The sequence below is a fragment of the Mirounga leonina genome, unplaced genomic scaffold (assembly GCF_011800145.1).
Source record: "Mirounga leonina isolate KUSES-001 unplaced genomic scaffold, KU_Mleo_1.0 Mir_101799, whole genome shotgun sequence".
In the NCBI taxonomy this organism is placed as follows: Eukaryota; Metazoa; Chordata; class Mammalia; order Carnivora; family Phocidae; genus Mirounga; species Mirounga leonina.
Window position 1 is genome coordinate 852,664 of NW_023270210.1, and position 16,784 is coordinate 869,447.

At 43.4% G+C, this 16,784-nt stretch overlaps 3 protein-coding genes across 5 annotated transcripts in view; 1 reads left to right on the top strand and 2 right to left on the bottom strand.

Annotated features, from left to right (window-relative positions):
- LOC118014405 (histone H2A-Bbd type 2/3) overlaps positions 1 to 778 on the bottom strand; it is a 1,603-nt gene extending 825 nt beyond the window's left edge. Inside the window, exon 1 of the mRNA XM_035010682.1 lies at positions 218 to 778. Coding sequence (XP_034866573.1) covers positions 218 to 291 — 74 coding nt within the window. The 5' untranslated portion in view covers positions 292 to 778. The remainder of the gene's footprint in view (positions 1 to 217) is intronic.
- F8 (coagulation factor VIII) overlaps positions 1 to 16,444 on the top strand; it is a 136,860-nt gene extending 120,416 nt beyond the window's left edge. For 2 of the 3 annotated variants that reach the window (XM_035010634.1, XM_035010660.1), the window contains 4 exons: positions 4,838 to 4,982; positions 5,360 to 5,508; positions 6,242 to 6,418; positions 14,527 to 16,444. In XM_035010634.1, the coding sequence (XP_034866525.1) occupies positions 4,838 to 4,982; positions 5,360 to 5,508; positions 6,242 to 6,418; positions 14,527 to 14,682 (627 nt within the window). In that variant the 3' untranslated portion in view covers positions 14,683 to 16,444. The remainder of the gene's footprint in view (positions 1 to 4,837; positions 4,983 to 5,359; positions 5,509 to 6,241; positions 6,419 to 14,526) is intronic. The other variant, XM_035010641.1, reaches the window with a different exon arrangement.
- LOC118014174 (protein CEBPZOS-like) lies at positions 8,011 to 9,141 on the bottom strand. The gene is made up of 2 exons (XM_035010274.1): positions 8,918 to 9,141; positions 8,011 to 8,020 (listed from the first exon to the last, which is right to left on the bottom strand). Exons 1-2 carry the CDS (start codon positions 9,139 to 9,141, stop codon positions 8,011 to 8,013), a joined length of 234 nt encoding a protein of 77 aa, XP_034866165.1.
- Positions 16,445 to 16,784: the final 340 nt, after the last annotated feature.

Here is a 16,784-nt window from a genome sequence, read left to right on the forward strand (position 1 = left end):
ACGCTCGAGGGGTCGGGCGAGCAACACGACTCTCTAGTTCCAAAACGTGGGCACCACCCCAAAAAGAGACCCCTGCACCTGTCAGGCAGTCACTCCCCCCACGGCACCTCCGTCCCTCCCCACCCCACCCCCCTCCCCCACCCCACCCCCCCGTAGCCCCCAGGCGACCACTCATCTGCTTCCGGCCCACAGAGGTTTGCCTCTTCGGGAGACTTACCTAGAGATGGGATCGTAAGACCAATAGGTGGCTTTGGGGGTCGCGCTGCTTTCGCTCAGCACCCATGTTTTCATGAGGGCTCCTCCACGTGGTAGCCTGAATCAGCACTTCGTGTCTTTCGACGGCCGAGTAATATCCCCCGGCCATGGATAGACCACGCGTCGTGCATCCCGTCCGTCAGTGGACGGGCCTTGCGGTGCTTTCCACCTTGGGGCGGATGGGCAGGAAGAGCGCTGCGGTGGACGTTCCCGTACACAGGGTTCTGTCGGAGCGCCTGTTCCCAATGCCTTCGGGTATAGATCCAGGAGTGGGATTGCGGGGTCCTTCCTATGGTCATTCTGTGTGTACCTTACTGAGGAGCTGCCCAACGGATTCCCACGGCAGCTGTGCCACTTTCCAATCCCAGTAGCCCTGGGCGAGGGTCCCAGTTCTTCCACACCCTCGCCCAAACTTGTCATTTCCCACTTGCTTTGTTTCTCTTGTGCCTAGAAGAGCCATCCTACTGGGTGTGAGGTGCTATCTCATGGTGACTTTTTCTTAGAGAGGGAGACGGGGGGGGAGGGGCAGAGGGAGGCGGGAGAGAGAGAGAGAATCTTAAGCAGGCTCCGTGCCCGGTGCAGAGCCCACCGTGGAGCCTGACGTGGGGCTGGATCTCACAACCCTGAGATCATGCATGACCTGAGCCGAGGTCCAGAGTCCAAACGTTCAACCGACTGAGCCACCCAGGCGCCCCTGCGGGTGGTTTTGACCTGCACGTCCCTAACGGCTATGACGATGTTGAGCAGCTTTTCACGTGCCTCTTGGCCATTCGTACATGCGCTTCGGAGGAATGGCTGCTCGAGTCCTTTGCCCCTTGTTTAACTGCCTTGTTCGCCTTGTCTGCTCAAGTCCTTTGCCCACTGTTGAACCGCGCTGTTCACCTCTTCGTTGTTGAGTTCTAAGCATTCTTGATGCATTCTGAAAAATACGCCCTTATCACCTACATGATTTGCAAATGCTTCTCCCATCCTGGGGACGGGGAGGTTGGCCTTTCACTTTCTACACAGGTCCTCCTCCTTTTGTGGCCATGCTTTTGCTACCATATGTAAGGAACTGTTGCGTAACAGAGTCTCTAGGGAGAGTCCTTTGATGCACAAATGTTTTTGGTTTGGATGGGGCGCGGTTTTGTTTTTCTCCTCCTCCTCCATCCCTCCTCCTTCCTCTTCTCCTCCTCCCTTTCTTGTAGCTGTGCTTTTGCTGCCATATTTAAGGAAACACTGCATAGTCAAATCCACCAGGATTTACATCTATGGTTTATTCCAAGGGTTTCATGGTTTCCTTGCTTACATTTAAGTTTGTGATCCAGTTTTGGAGTTCACTTTCAGACACGGTTTCAGACTGGACTCCACATTCTTTCTTTTGTCTGTCGATACTCAGTTTTCCCAGCTCCGTTCCTTGAAGAGATTGCTCATTCCTACATTGAATGGCCTGACCACCCTTGTTCAGTATCAGCTATTCATAAATCTGTGAATTTATTTCTCACTCTAAATTCCAAAACATTGACCTACATGTCTACCGTTATGCCACCATTATGCCGTTTTGGGGATTGCTTGGAAATTGGGAAGTGTGGGTCCTCCAACTTTGTTCTTCTTTTTCCAGATTGTTTTGGCTCTCTGTGTCCCTTGCAGTTCCATATGCATTTAGGATTGGCTTTAACATTTCTGCAAAACAAGTCACTGAGATTTTGATAGGGGTTGTATTGAATCTCTATATTGCCTTGGGGACTATGGCCATCTTAACAATATTAAATGTTCAATTTACTGAAACAGGATGACTTTCCATTTATTTAGGTCCTCTTTAATTTCTTTCAGCAATGTTCTCCTTTCAGCAAATACAACTCTTGCACATCTTTTGTTAAATTTATTCCTCATTGTTTTATTCTTTTTTTTTTTTTAAAGATTTTATTTATTTATTTGACAGAGAGAGACACAGTGAGAGAGGGAACACAAGCAGGGGGAGTGGGGGAGGGAGAAGCAGGCTTCCCGCGGAGCAGGGAGCCCGATGCGGGGCTCGATCCCAGGACCCTGGGATCACGACCTGAGCCGAAGGCAGACGCTTAATGACTGAGCCACCCAGGTGCCCCATCCATTTGATGATATTTTAAATAGAATTGTTGGGGGTGTCTGGGTGGCTCAGTCAGTCAAGTGTCTGCCTTTGGCTCAGGTCATGATCTCAGGGTCCTAGAGTTGAGTCCCCCATCAGGCTCCCTGCTCATCAGGGATCTGCTTCTCCCTCTGCCCCTCCCCGCTGCTGATGCTCTCTTTCAAATAAATAAATAAAATCTTTAAAAAAATAGAACTGTCAATTTCATTTTAGATTTTTTCACTGCTACTATATAGAAACACAACTGATTTTTGTGTGTTGATCTCATATCCTGCTACTTTGTTGAATTCACTTATTAACTCTATGTGTTTCGTGTATTGTTTAGGATTTTTTATATGTAAGATTATGTCATCTGAGAATAGAGATAGTTTTCCTTCTTCATTTCCAATTTAGAAGCCTTTTATTTCTTTTTCTTGTGTCATTGCTCTGGCTAGGATTTCCATTACAATCCTGAATAGAAGCAGTGAAAGCAAGAATTCTTGTCTTGTTCCTGATGTTAGGAGAAAAGCTTTCAGTCTTCCACCATTGAGTATGACATTAGCTATGGGTATTTCATAAATGCCCTTTATTATGTTTGGTAATTCCCGTTCTATTCCTAGTTTGCTGTTGTTTTTTGTCAGGAAAAATTGGGTTTTGCTCAATGCTTTTTCTGCATCAATTGAGAGGATCATGTGGGTTTTTTCAACTTTGTTTTATTAATTTAGTGTTAAATAATTTTCTTATGTTGAAGCATCTTTGTATTCCTGGGAGAATTCCTATTTGGACATGAAATGTAATATTTATAATGTGCTGCTGGATTCAGTTTGCTAAAATTATTTGAGGATTTCTGCATCTATATTCTTTTTTTTTTTTAAGATTTTCTTTATTTATTTGAGACAGAGGGAGAGCACAAGCAGGGAGGAGTATCAGAGGGAGAGGGAGAAGCAGACTCCCCACTGTGCAGGGAGCCCAACACGGGGCTCATTCCCAGGACCTTGAGATCATGACCTGAACAGAAGGCAGATGCTTAACCAACTGAGCCACCCAGGCGCTCCTATATTCTTTTTTTTAGAGATTTTATTTATTTATTTGAGAAAGTGAGTGTGAGCAAGTGAGAGAGAGAACATGAGTGGGGGGAGGAGCAGAGGGAGAGGGAGAAGCAGACTCCCCACTGAGCATGGAGCCCAACACGGGGCTCGATCCTGGGACTCCAGATCATGACCTGAACCAAAGGCAGACACTTAACCAAATGAGCCACCCAGGCACCCCTCTATATTCTTGTTTCAAAGATTTTTTGTTTATTATATGAAAGAGAGAGAATGAGTGGGGTGGGGGGCAGAGTGAGAGGAAGAAGTAGGCTCCCCGCTGAGCAGGGAGCCCGCTGTGGGACTCGATCCCGAGACCCTGTGATCATGACCTGAGCTGAAGGCAGTCGCTTAACTGACTGAGCCACCCAGGCGCCCCGGCAAAACAATTTCTTAGAAAATTCCCCAAAATACTATTACTCTGCTGTGTGATTATATAACAGACTTACACTGATTCCTATTTTAGTGTATTCAAGCAGATACAAATCCCAGGTGTTTTGTAAAAGATAATTTTCAACTTTCCGGGGCACCTGGGTGGCTCAGTCGTTAAGCATCTGCCTTCGGCTCAGGTCATGATCCCAGGGTTCTGGGACCAAGCCCCGCATCGGGCTCCCTGCTTGGTGGGAAGCCTGCTTCTCCCTCTCCCACTCCCCCAGCTTGTGTTCCTTCTCTCACTTTGTCTGTCTCTCTCCAATAAATAAATAAAATCTTTAAAAAAAACTTTTTTCAACTTTCCTTATACTATGTGCCATGGTTTAAATCTAGGCCTTTTGAATAGGCATTACTATCATATTTCTCAAACTGTGTTCCTTTTCCTTTAAATATGCTGTGCACTTTCCTCTGGAACCTAGACTTGTCAAGGTCTTAAACCCCACATGATGGATGTTACCATGTGTCTCGAATTCATACACAAGGAATTATTAATTAAAGCCTCACAATTCATGCACACACACACACACACACAGCCCACATTCTTGGAAGATTATTCTGAGGCCAGTAAGTGAGGCAGACTTTCACAGCTGACTCTGGCCTAAGCTGGTGCTTCTCAAACTTCGAATTCTGATTCAGTAGATCCGGAATAGAGCCCAAGATACGGTATTTCTAATTGCTCCCAGGTGATGCTGATACTGCAGGATTAGCAAGGCCCTAAGTGGCTTCCTCAACTTTGATGAGCCTTTTACAGGACCCCAAAATAGAAGACCACTTCACCTGCCCAGACTTAATCTCCCTTGTTCCATTCTTCTTCCAGGTGTTTCTCTCCTTCATGTATTCCATTCTCACATCTGTCTAGCTAGAATGGCTTTATTTGTGTGTGTTGAATGCTGTTGAGAAACGCACAAAGCAAGATTAGGAGGCAGATATGATTGGGAGCAATTGCTTTTTACTGTCTCCACTTGCTAATTCCTCCCTACAGGTCTTCTTTGGCAATGTGGATTCATCTGGGATAAAACACAATATTTTTAACCCTCCAATTATTGCTCGGTACATCCGTTTGCACCCAACACATTACAGCATCCGCAGCACTCTTCGCATGGAGCTGATGGGCTGTGATTTAAACAGTAAGTGCCAAGTCATCATGTGTCCTTCCCTCTCCCAACACTGGGGAGGATGACTAACTGTCCTAGTGTTCTGAACAGTAGGGGGATTTCGCTGGGCACAAAACTATTAATGCTAAAACCAGCCCAGTCCTGAGCAAACCCAGGACTTGGTCATTCGAAACATGGGATTCCTAGGGGCAGCACCTCCCAAGGTACTATTAACAAGGCAAATCAAAGTCAAACAGAACTGAGAAGGGCTGACCCAAAAATGAGGGGCAGGTCAGGTTAACAGTAAAAGAATCGGTGCCGAAGTCAATGCCTGAGAAATGACGTCAGGATGACAGTTGCCCTGTGGGTGCATATTCTCCTGACGATTACATCCCTTTCATTTCTCTGAGGTTGCAGCATGCCACTGGGGATGGAGAATAAAGCAATATCGGATGCCCAGATTACTGCCTCATCCTACTTAAACAGTATGTTTGCCACTTGGTCTCCTTCACAAGCCCGATTACACCTCCAGGGGAGGACTAACGCCTGGAGACCTCAGGTAAGAGGCAACAAATTTGCCATTTAACTGATGCAGAGGAGGGAGTACAGGTTGGGAAAGAATAGGGAAGGTCCTTGACTGTTTCTTTAGAGGCATTTCTGTCACCTGACTGTTCCCCAAAAAGTGTCAAGGGTGGTTGCCTCTGGGGGGAAAAATTCCTGCAGATGTCTAGTGGATGTGCCATGTGATCTCACACAGCATTTGTGGGGGGAAATAATCCCTAACTGAACCTCCTAGAAGCAGAATCTCTATATGCAATCCTGGGCAGATGTCTGTGAAGGACTTGCAGTAGCTGAAGTAGTTTCTCGGTGCCTCAAAGGAAAGTTCATTGGGCACAGTTGTTTTTCCAGAACCAGTGAATTTGTGATTTTCAATCACTGAATAGCTTTTGGTGATGAATGCAGTCAATGGTCTCTGCTCCTCCAAGGGGCTTACTTTAAGCAAAACAGCTTGTATAACACATTGCCGAACTTGTAATACTCTAGCCCATCTATATACGGCTCTATATTCATTTAGCCAACATTTACTGAGCACCTATTGAATGGCAGACGGATACAGGGACGAATCATGAAAAATTTCGGCAATGAAGTTGCTTAGAGTCTAATAAGGGAGACTGACAAAGAGACCATTAAGATGCAGAGTGACACGTGCTATGACATGGTGAAGAAAGGATGTGGGGATTTCTGGGAGCAAATAGTAAGCAAAAGGATACCAGTCTAACTGACTTCCCCAGGCAAATAATCCAAAAGAATGGCTGCAAGTGGACTTACAGAAGATAATGAGAGTCACAGGAATAACCACGCAGGGGGTAAAATCGCTCCTTACCAGCATGTATGTGAAGGAGTTCCTCATCAGCAGTAGTCAAGATGGCCACGACTGGACTCTTTTTCTTCACAATGGCAAAGTAAAGGTATGCTGGTCTCATGCGAAAGGCACAAGAGCTCTCCTAGGGCTTGACATTTAGAAACATAGCAAGGTTGATATAAGATCAAACTTTCAAGATAAATTTTATTGAGTCTCTATAGTAATAGGACACCATGAAAGACATTTTGGGAGGACACAGTGACTCCAAGCAAGGACGTACAATCCCAGGAAAGAGCAGAGTAGAGCCAAAAGTTGATTATCCCCAGGGATGTTGATGTCATCCAGGATGATGGCAAGAATCAGAGGGCTGAAGAAGAATGAGTTACTTGCCAGATGTTTAAAGATGTCTGTATCCTCATCAGCAACTTAGAGTCCCAAGCCTCGTTGATCTTTAACATATGGGACCCAGACAATCTTCCTTCTTGATGTGGGTTTGCTGGATAAGTCAACAAATTATGCTAATTAGAGGACATGACAAAAGTCTTGCTATCCCATGAGTAATGAGAGAATGAATAGTTCATCTCTATGGTCTTTCTTTTTCATCAAGAATTAACCATGGTGTGGCCCTTACCAATCTCCTTTGCTCTCTAAGCTCCCCCCCCCTCCCCCCCGCATACTAAGAAACTCTCAGGTCCCTAAAAATAGCATGTTCTTTCTCATACCAGGCTTTTACATTCTACCTGTTTACAAACTGTTTATTCTACCTAGAACAATTCTTTCCTAGGTACTTAGCACTGCCCCTTTTACTTGGCTCATTCTTTAAGTCTCAGATAAACATCTTCTCCTCCAGGAAGAATTCCCTGATCCTCCAATGCTGGGTTAGACTTCTGCTTCTGGCAGTTCAGTGGACCAGAGTATAGATAATATGTATGCTAGAGGATATTCCCATTTTTTAAAGGGTATATCTCTGATACATGCTACCATATGGATGAACCTTGAATGCATTATGTTAAATGAAATAGGCCACACCCCATGGTGGGGCATGGGAAATGTGGTGTCCAGAAATAGGCCAGACATAAAAGGACCATTTATATGAGTGTATTAGAGAGGCTTCTCCAGAGAAACAGATCCAATAGAATGTGTGTGTGCATGCACACCTATGTATGTTTGTGTGTGTATAAAGAGATTATTGTAAGGAACTGGCTCGTGATTATGAAGACTGACAAGTCCCAAGATCTGCAGGGTGAACCAGCAAGCTGGAGACCCAGGAGTACCAATGGTCTAGTTCCGGTCCGAGTCCAAAAGCCTGAGAACCAAGGTAGCTGATGGTGTAAATTCCAGGCTGAAGGCCAGCAGGCTCAAGACTTAGGAAGGGCCAGTAATTCAGTTTGAGCCCCAAAGCTGGAAAAGCCAATGTCCCAGTTCAAAGGCAGTCAGGCAGGAAGAGTTCTTATTCAGAGGAAGGTCAGCCTTTTTATTCTCTTCAGGCTTTCAAAGGTTTGGAAGAAAATCTGCTTTATTCACTCTACCACTTGAATGTTAATCTTACCCAAAAACATCCTCACAGACACACCCAGAATAGTGTTTGACCAAATATCTGGGTACCTCCTGACCTAGGCAAGTTGGCACACAGAATTAACAATTATAATGAGGTACCTGGAATAGGCAAGTTCATGGAGACTGAAAGTAGAACAGAGGTTACCGAAGACTTGGGGAGAGGATAATGGAGAGTTACTGTCTAATGCATAGAGTTTCAGTTTTGCAAGATGAAGAATTCTGGAGATGGATGGTGGTGATGCTTGTACAACATTGTGAATCTATTTAATGCCACTGAATTGTACACTTAAAACTGATCAAAATGGTAAATTATACGTTATGTATATATTATCACGATAAGAAGGCTATCTCACTTATAGTACATACTTCTTTTTTTTAAAAGATTTTATTTATTTATTTGAGAGGGAGAGAGAGCAGGCAAGAGCACAAGAGCAGAGGGAGGGAGAAGCAGACTCCCCACTGAGCAGGGAGCCCAACGATCCCAGGACCCAGGGATCATGACCTAAGCCCAAGGCAGACACTTCACTAACTGAGCCACCCAGGCCCTCTATAGTACATACCTTTTTTTTTTCCTTCCTTCTCCTAGTCTTTTATTTGTTAAGCAGTAGTCTTTAATAATAAATGCCAAAGGAAAGCAACAAACAAAAGCAGGGGATTTGCATAGTGGATGGGAAATGACTGTGAGCCATGGCAGACCAGAAGTTCCTGTTTTGTTCTGTGGGGCCAGGAGTCTGCAATGTGGTGTGCTCATCTTTCTTCTCCCCCACAAAGGTCTCAAACAGCTTAGATGGGAGGCTGAACGTGATGACTGGTCCTAATTTTTGCTATTCAGCCATTTTTCTTTTTTTTTTTTTAAAGATTTTATTTATTTATTTGACAGAGAGAGACACAGCGAGAGAGGGAACATAAGCCGAGGGGGAGTGGGAGAGGGAGAAGCAGGCTTCCCGCTGAGCAGGGAGCCCCATGCGGGGCTCGATCCTAGGACCCTGGGATCATGACCTGAGCCAAAGGCAGACGCTTAACGACTGAGCCACCCAGGCGCCCCAGCCATTTTTCTTGATCGTGCTCTCTGACTCCGTACATTCCAGACTGTTCAATGGATTTGTAATAAACTTCCAAGATGAAGGGAAATTTCTTGCTCATTGTTTGCCTGAAATCTTGGCTTGCATTCATCTTATTAAACAAAAAATATGCTCCCAAAACGCCCAAGAGTTCAACAACTAAAACTCCTTTAAAGATCTTCTTTGCCACTGGTTCCATAGTGCGGGCCATCCTGAGGTGCATACTTCTTAATGCATTGTTACACTCGGTAAGGAAAGGGGACTCTCCAGTCCCCAAATAAAACCCCATGAGCTTTTATTTGAAAATAATGAGCTGAAATCATAGCAAACAGAGGTAAAATATGAGAAAATGTAAACTGGATGACCTTTCCTAAAGGAAAATGCTTATATTAGTGTTATTAGGAGACTAAGCTTTGAGCAAAATGCAAGGAAAACTGAACGCATTAGGTAATGAACCCCAGAAGGGAGCTAAAGTAGTTGCAGGTTAGTAGCACCTCCTGGCATCTGGAAGTCCACTCAGAAGAAAGCACTCCCAGTTTAGGTCCCCAAGATTCCCATATCCTTAAATGATAAGATCATAAATATTAGCAAACATGCAAGACAACAAACCAACTTGACTTCAAGTGAGCAGAGGGGCTCCTGGCTGGCTCAGTTGGTAAAGCATATGACTCTTGATCTCAGGGTCATGAGTTCAAGCCCCCACATTGGGTGTGGAGCCTACTTTTTTAAAGATTTTATTTATTTATTTGAGAGAGAGAAAGCACAAGCAGGGGGAGTGGGAGAGGGAGAAGCAGACTCCCCACTGAGCAGAGAGCCTGACATGGGGACTCAATCCCAGGACCCTGGGATCATGACCTGAGCCGAAGGCAGACACTCCACCGACTGAGCCACCCAGGCGTCCCGGGTGTGGAGCCTACTTTAAAAAAATTAATGAAATTAAATTTAAAAAAACAAGTGAGCAAGAACAATCAATACAGAGTTAGTATCGAAAAACATCAGAAATTGATGAACTATGAAAACATAAAAGTAAATGACAAATTATCCAAAATTATTAGGCGGTTTTGGGAAAACAAAAGTACTTTTAGAAATGAAAAACATAAGGGTGCCTGGGTGGCTCAGCCGGTTAAGCATCTGCCATCGGCTTGGGTCATGGTCCTGGGGTCCTGGATCGAGTCCTGCATCGGGCTCCTTGCTCAGCAGAGAGCCTGTTTCTCCTTTCCCTCTACCTACTGCTCCCCCTGCTTGTGCTCTCTCACTCGCTCGCGCTGTCAAATAAATAAATAAAATCTTTGAAAAAAAAAAAAAGAAATGAAAAACATAGTTGTTGAAGCTTGAAAATCAAAGAAAGACTTAGGGGCGCCTGGGTGGCTCAGTCATTAAGCGTCTGCCTTCGGCTCAGGTCATGATTCCAGGGTCCTGGGATCCAGCCCCGCATCAGGCTCCCTGCTCGGTGGGAAGCCTGCTTATCTCTCTCCCACTCCCCCTGCTTGTGTTGCCTCTCTAACTGTGTCTCTCTCTGTCAAATAAATAAAATCTTAAAAAAAAAAAAAAAGACTTAATAGCAGATTAGACACAGCCAAAGAGAATTTAGTCAATAGGAAGATATAGCTGAAGAAATTACCTAGGATGGAGCACAGAAGACAAGACATATAAAAGGAAATTACATAACCGGAATCCCAGAATGAAAGGGAAAATACAGTGGAGAAATGGCAAAATGTTCACTTTAAAAAGAAAACTGCCAGTTATTTTACCTGCAAAAATGGATTTTTTTGGAATAGCAGAGAATTCCAATCTGGAACAAGCAAGCTAGGGCCGAACCATAGGCAAGTCTACAGAACAAAAGAGAGGCACACCCTTTTAATACAGGAAAGGGGGGAGTTGGGAGGAGCTGTTATAAACAAAAAGTCCATTGGAATAAACTGGAAGTTGGAAGTGTAGTGGTTTCTCATTGGCTGAGTTGTGACTGTCTCTTATTGGCTGGGCTGTTGCAGGGATGAGGGTGGAGGAGGGGTGAACCTTCCTCCCTCCTGCTCTGGTAGTAAAGTAGTAAAGAAAATGGTATCCTTTTGTTGGATTTTCAATTGAAGATAAGTGGTAAGGTGTGAGAGCTCACCCTGCTGGCCTCCTGACTCCATTCTAAAGGAGGTTTCCTTTTATTAATTTTCACAAAACAAACAAGGACTAGCACTTTTGCCACTTCTATTCAACATGTTACTGGAAGTTATAACCAGAGAAATTAGTCAAGAGAAAGAAATAAAAGGCATCTAAATTGGAAAGGAAGAAATAAATCTTTCTTCACCAGTGCTATGAATATATATTTTTAATTGCATAAAACCACCCATAACTCACCTACAGAATAGCTAGAATACAAAGAATACTATAAGTTTCTATTTACAAGTAAGTAGAAAATAAACATGCAGAGCCAGCTGAGCTAGCTCCAGAGCTCACTCTGGAGAGTCTAGGAGAGACTGTGCAAAAAAAAAGAGAAAAGGTCAGTGGTAGAAAACAAAATCACTTCTGGAAAGAGAAATTCCCACCCTGAGTGAAGAAATACTAATACTCAAGACCTGTGGATCAGAGCATTGGCTTCTGGAACCAAAAGGAAAGGGATTGAAAGTATGTAGGACTAGAGGTGACACTGTTTCTGGTGAAGGGCGATATATCTGTTGGAGGCTTGGTGATGAACAAGAACAGAAATCAACTAGTGGAAATCAAGTGTCCTATTAAAAGCAAAAACATCACAAGACGCGAGCCCCTTTCTGTCCCATCTATTAAAGAAATTGCACTTCACTTTATCAACAGTGGAGGGTGCTCCTGGACTAATAAACCTAATACTCCACCCAACTTTCTTATCCCTGCCTACATAAAATCATCTGTTATTTCTGGAACAAGAAATTATAAAGAATTTCTAAATGAACAGAAAACAGCAAACGAGGTAAAATGTGTTATTGTTCTTGATTTTTCACTGCCTACTTCCTTGAAAACTCCATTGACTTTGGGCTTGGCAATAGTACTCATTTTGACCAATGGAATGTGAGTCCGAACAGAAACTTTAAATGTGTATGTTTGACTCAGTCTCTTGTGCCTCTGCCATGAGATAAAAATGTCCAACCTGAGAAGACACATGGAACAGGAGCCTCGGCCTGGAGCAGAGCTTCATTGAACCCAGAGCATTCTTTGTCTCTAGATACCACTTCCCAGTAAAAGGAAGCTGGGATCCTTATTTATTTATTTATTTATTTATTTATTTATTTATTAAATATTTTATTTATTTATTTGAGAGAGAGAGGAGGGTCAGAGGGAGAAACAGACTCCCTGTCAAGCAGGGAGCCCGATGTGGGACTCGATCCTGGGACTCAATCCCGGGACTCCAGGATCATGACCTGAGCCGAAGGCAGTCGCTTAACCAACTGAGCCACCCAGGCGCCCCGAAGCTGGGATCCTTAGAAAAATTACTGATTCCAAAGCTGGAGCAAAGAAACTGCCAGGTAATCTTGGAACATCTTGGTGTGCCAGAATGCACAAACACTAATGGGGTCTTATAAAAAGGACACAAGAGCTGGATTGAAGGGGTTCCTGCTGGCCAAATTTGAGACAATTTGAGCATCAAAAAGAATAATGATGGTAATGGATTATAATACATACGATAAAGAAAGAATCCAGGAGTCCAGAATCATAGCTTAAAATATAAAGGGGGAGGAGGAGCTTTTCTCCATAGAAGAATTCCAGCTAAGAAATGTAGAAGAAATGAGAAAATTAGGAAATCAATTTGCATTCATCAATATACTATTTAATACTTGTAGGGAACTTTAATGAATGCTGAAACCATTGGATGAAAGCTTGATGGGGAATATTTACATGGTCTCAAAGTATCATCCCACAGATTGTTCGGGAAGGGAAATGATCACCTTTAGAACAGAGTGATCTGGTGGGCACCACCTTTACCGTGTGATCACACTTTGCATCATCAATTTATGGGACAAACTAGCATCATGTGTCCCCTGATGTGATGTAATGGGAAGGACACATCATGCACTGGGTTTTCTCACTAAAAATATTTAACCAAGGGGCACCTGGGTGGCGCAGTTGGTTAAGCGTCAGACTCTTGGGTATAGGCTGAGGACTTGATCTCAGGGTTGTGAGATGCAGTCCCGTGTGAGATTCCCTCTGCTCCTCCCGCTTGGGTGTGCTCGCTCTCTCTCTCTGTCTCTAAAATCAATCAATCAATCGATGTTAAAAAAATATTTAACCAAAATCTAATAATGAGAAAACAGACAAATTTAGAACGTGGGCTCTACAACACAATAGTCCTACACTTTTAAAAATGTCCATGTCATGAAGGACAAAAAAAGTCCAGATACTAGGAGTCTGTTCTAGATTAAAGGTGATTTAAAGAGATATGATAAGTAAATGTGATGTGTGGTTTTTATTAGATTCTGGATTGGAAAAATTGTATAAAGGGTATCATACTGATAACTGGAAATTTTAGAATACTAGGCTATATTATATCAATATTACATTGGGGGATATGAAAATGTTATTCTGTGGTTATAAATACCCTATTTTTAGGTTTGACATGCTGAAGTAGTTAGGAGCAAAATGACATGAGGTTTACAACTTCCTTTCAAGTAGTTCAGAAAATGTGTGTGTGTGTGTGTAAGCATGTGTGTAGAGAAATAGATGATATGTTAACAATTACTGAATCTAGGTGAAGGATTTAAGTGTTCATTGCATTATTCTTTCAATATCTTGAGGTTGGTAACATTTTAAAATTAAAACTTGAGGGGACAAAGCAAGGAATAAGTCTAACAGAAGACGTACAAGCCTCCAAATATACCGTAAACATTTGTCGAAAAATCCCAGAAGAGGGACTTTAATGTTTCTCAAGAGTTTCATCAAACACACAAACTTTAACAAATGTTTATAGTGTATTTGCCATGTATATACATTATACTATATATTCTATGTGACCAAGGTCTCTGACCCTCATGGAGCTGACTGACATTGTGTTGCTTTTGTTATTATCCTAAAGTTAGTACCAAGAGGTGTGAAACCAACGTATGAAAGCAAGTCACGTTGGTTGGACTGTAGATACCATTTAGTGAGTGCTTATTGTGTCCTTTCCTGGGCAAAAGTCTGACTCCCCCCTCCACCCGGCTCAGCAGGCAGACGTGGGGTGTAACCTCGCACAAAACATTCAATTTCACTAAGATTTTGGCAAGTGGGTGAGAACATTCCAGATATAAGGCCTAGCTGGAGCAAAGGCCTCCACAGCAGGCTAGCCAGGAGCTCTTAATTCTAGATGTCACTTTCCCAGGCCGATGCATAGGATGCAGAGTCATCCAGTCACCCCCCCACCCCCCGGTTCAGTCCGGGACTCCTGGAAGCATGGACTAGTCAATGGGGAGTGGAAAAACGTCTGTGCATTGCAATGGGCCCTGCGATAGATGCTAGTGAGGCGGAGGGCCATGTTGGGGGCGGAGGTATGGGTTTGCGGCTGACACAGTAGGAGGCCAATGGCGCGGGGGGAAGGGGGACAAACATTGTAACGTTCTTCCTGTCAGACAACTAATAAATGCTATCTTTCTTCTTTCAGGTTTTTCAGGGAAATCAAGACTCGTTCACACCTGTGGTGAACTCTCTAGACCCGCCACTACTGACTCGCTTCCTCCGAATTTACCCCCAGAGCTGGGCACGCCAGATTGCCCTGAGGCTGGAGGTTCTGGGCTGTGAGGCACAGCAGCTGTCCTGAGGGTCCAGCACCCCTCAGACTTGTCTTCTGCCTCCGAGCCCAGCCTCCAGGTTATTTCCTGCCCCACGATGCCCATGGCGCCCTGACTTTTCTATGTGGTTAGACTACACGGTCCTAGCAGACACTGCCCTGAGCCTCCCAAAGCAACTGTCATTAATCCTGCGTTTCCTGGGAGCGTTGCATTCAGCTGAACTCTTCACCATTTGCTGCAACTGCTCCCAGATTGGCTTTTCCTTCCCATGTAATGAGGAAAGGAGAAAACTCATCTGGAAAGCATTCTCCTCCTGACAAATTAGGTCTCTCACACAGCCACCACTTCCTCTTTTGTAGAAAAACAGTGTGTTTAAAGCTGGCAGAAGATATTCATGATGTAAGCATTTCAGATTAGGCTTCATACATTTAAAATAAAACCCTCATTTGTTTCTTATCCTGGTGAAGCATGGAGCAAAACATGTTTGGGGATCATATCACCACAGCCTTGAAGCCAAAGGCAAGTCATCTTCACAATCTGCAAAATGTAGATAATGTAAGAACCAGTACATAAAGTCTATTTTTGCCTCCTTATAGATAGATACAATTATCTTAGTTGGTCATACTCTTCCCTCAAAAACTCGTGTTTTTAAACTGAGACTCACAGGTGGGATTCAAGAACCGTCCCCCCCCAATTCCCTGACATTATATACAACAGTGTCCAAAGATTTCATCAGAGTTTTAAAGGAGCGAATGGCTTTAAAGAGTTCAATTTAATCTCAGAAGGATGTACAAATAAAGCCATTTGGTCTTAATTCTAATCAACAAGTAAAATAATAGGTTAGGATCACAGAAGCAAAATGACAATGTCCCCTTGAAATTTGTGGTGACCAAGAAAGGTAATAATCATAATAGATTTCTAAAGAGCATATTTTTAATATTCCCACAGAGAAACAAGGAAAATCCATGGCTGTCTGGGATAGGAGCTTCACCTGTATAATTCTGGTGATACACTCATTTTACTCCCTCCCTCAGCTAATTTCCTGCTGAAACACAGCAAAAATGAAGCAGGGGAAATTCTATACCGTGACGGGAAACTAGAGTCCCAATTACATAGTTGGAGTTTCAAGGAGTCAGAAGAACACTGAGCTGGCGAAAGCAGAGCGAAAAGACCTCTAGTGCACCCCGCCCGCCATGCAGGACGCGCCTCCACCTGCTTCTTACACCTGCTTGCCCCCCTCACTATGACTCCACAAACATTTCCTAGATGGCAAAGGGGGCTAGAGGCAAGGATAAACCATAGAGCAGCTGGAGGAAGCATCCAAAGTTGGCAATCCAGAGCAATTTAAAAACAGGAGTTCCTAGTATAAGAGAAAAATGTATTACAATCTCAGAAGAAGTAAGAAAATAAATGCTTTTTTTCCACAAGCTAGAGCATTTTCTAATAATCCTGCTTGACGCTGATCCGACCCTTTGGGGGAATGTAGCACAAACCACAACGATGAAGGTACAAAGGGTCATAATTCTGTAAGATTGTAAGGCCAGAGGTTAATTTACAGAAATCAATAAATTGTTTTTCTTAATAGCCTGGTAGAAAAGTTAACCCCAAAGGTGATATGGTTTTATTTCCTGTAAAAGTTTAGTCACTCTTATGTCTAACTTAATGACCTTGTTTTGGCATTCTTTTCCTATTGACTATATACATCTCTCTTTCTCAAATGCTCTTGGACCCAGGCCTTTTGTCTTCCTGCTGATTTCCTCAATAACTAAATAAAATCTTGGCACATACAAACAAATGCCTTCGAGATCTGTATTTTTACACTGGAAATAAAAATGTGAACACTCATATTAAAAACAAACAGAGGCACTGAATAGCAGGATGGAGACTTTAGAAAACCAAATTAGTGAGTTAGAAAACCAGATTAAACTGAGCCCAGAGTAGAAAGTGATATCATTTACGAGAGGTAAAATAAAATTTTAAAAATTAGAAATGGAGCCTTGATCCAGGAGAAGACTTTATATAGAGAGAGACTGAAAGAGAAAGGGGAGTTGCAAGATGAATAAGTTCTAGAGCTGTGCTGTACAATATTGGGCCTGTGGTCAAATAAAACAATAGGAAAAACTTTGGGATA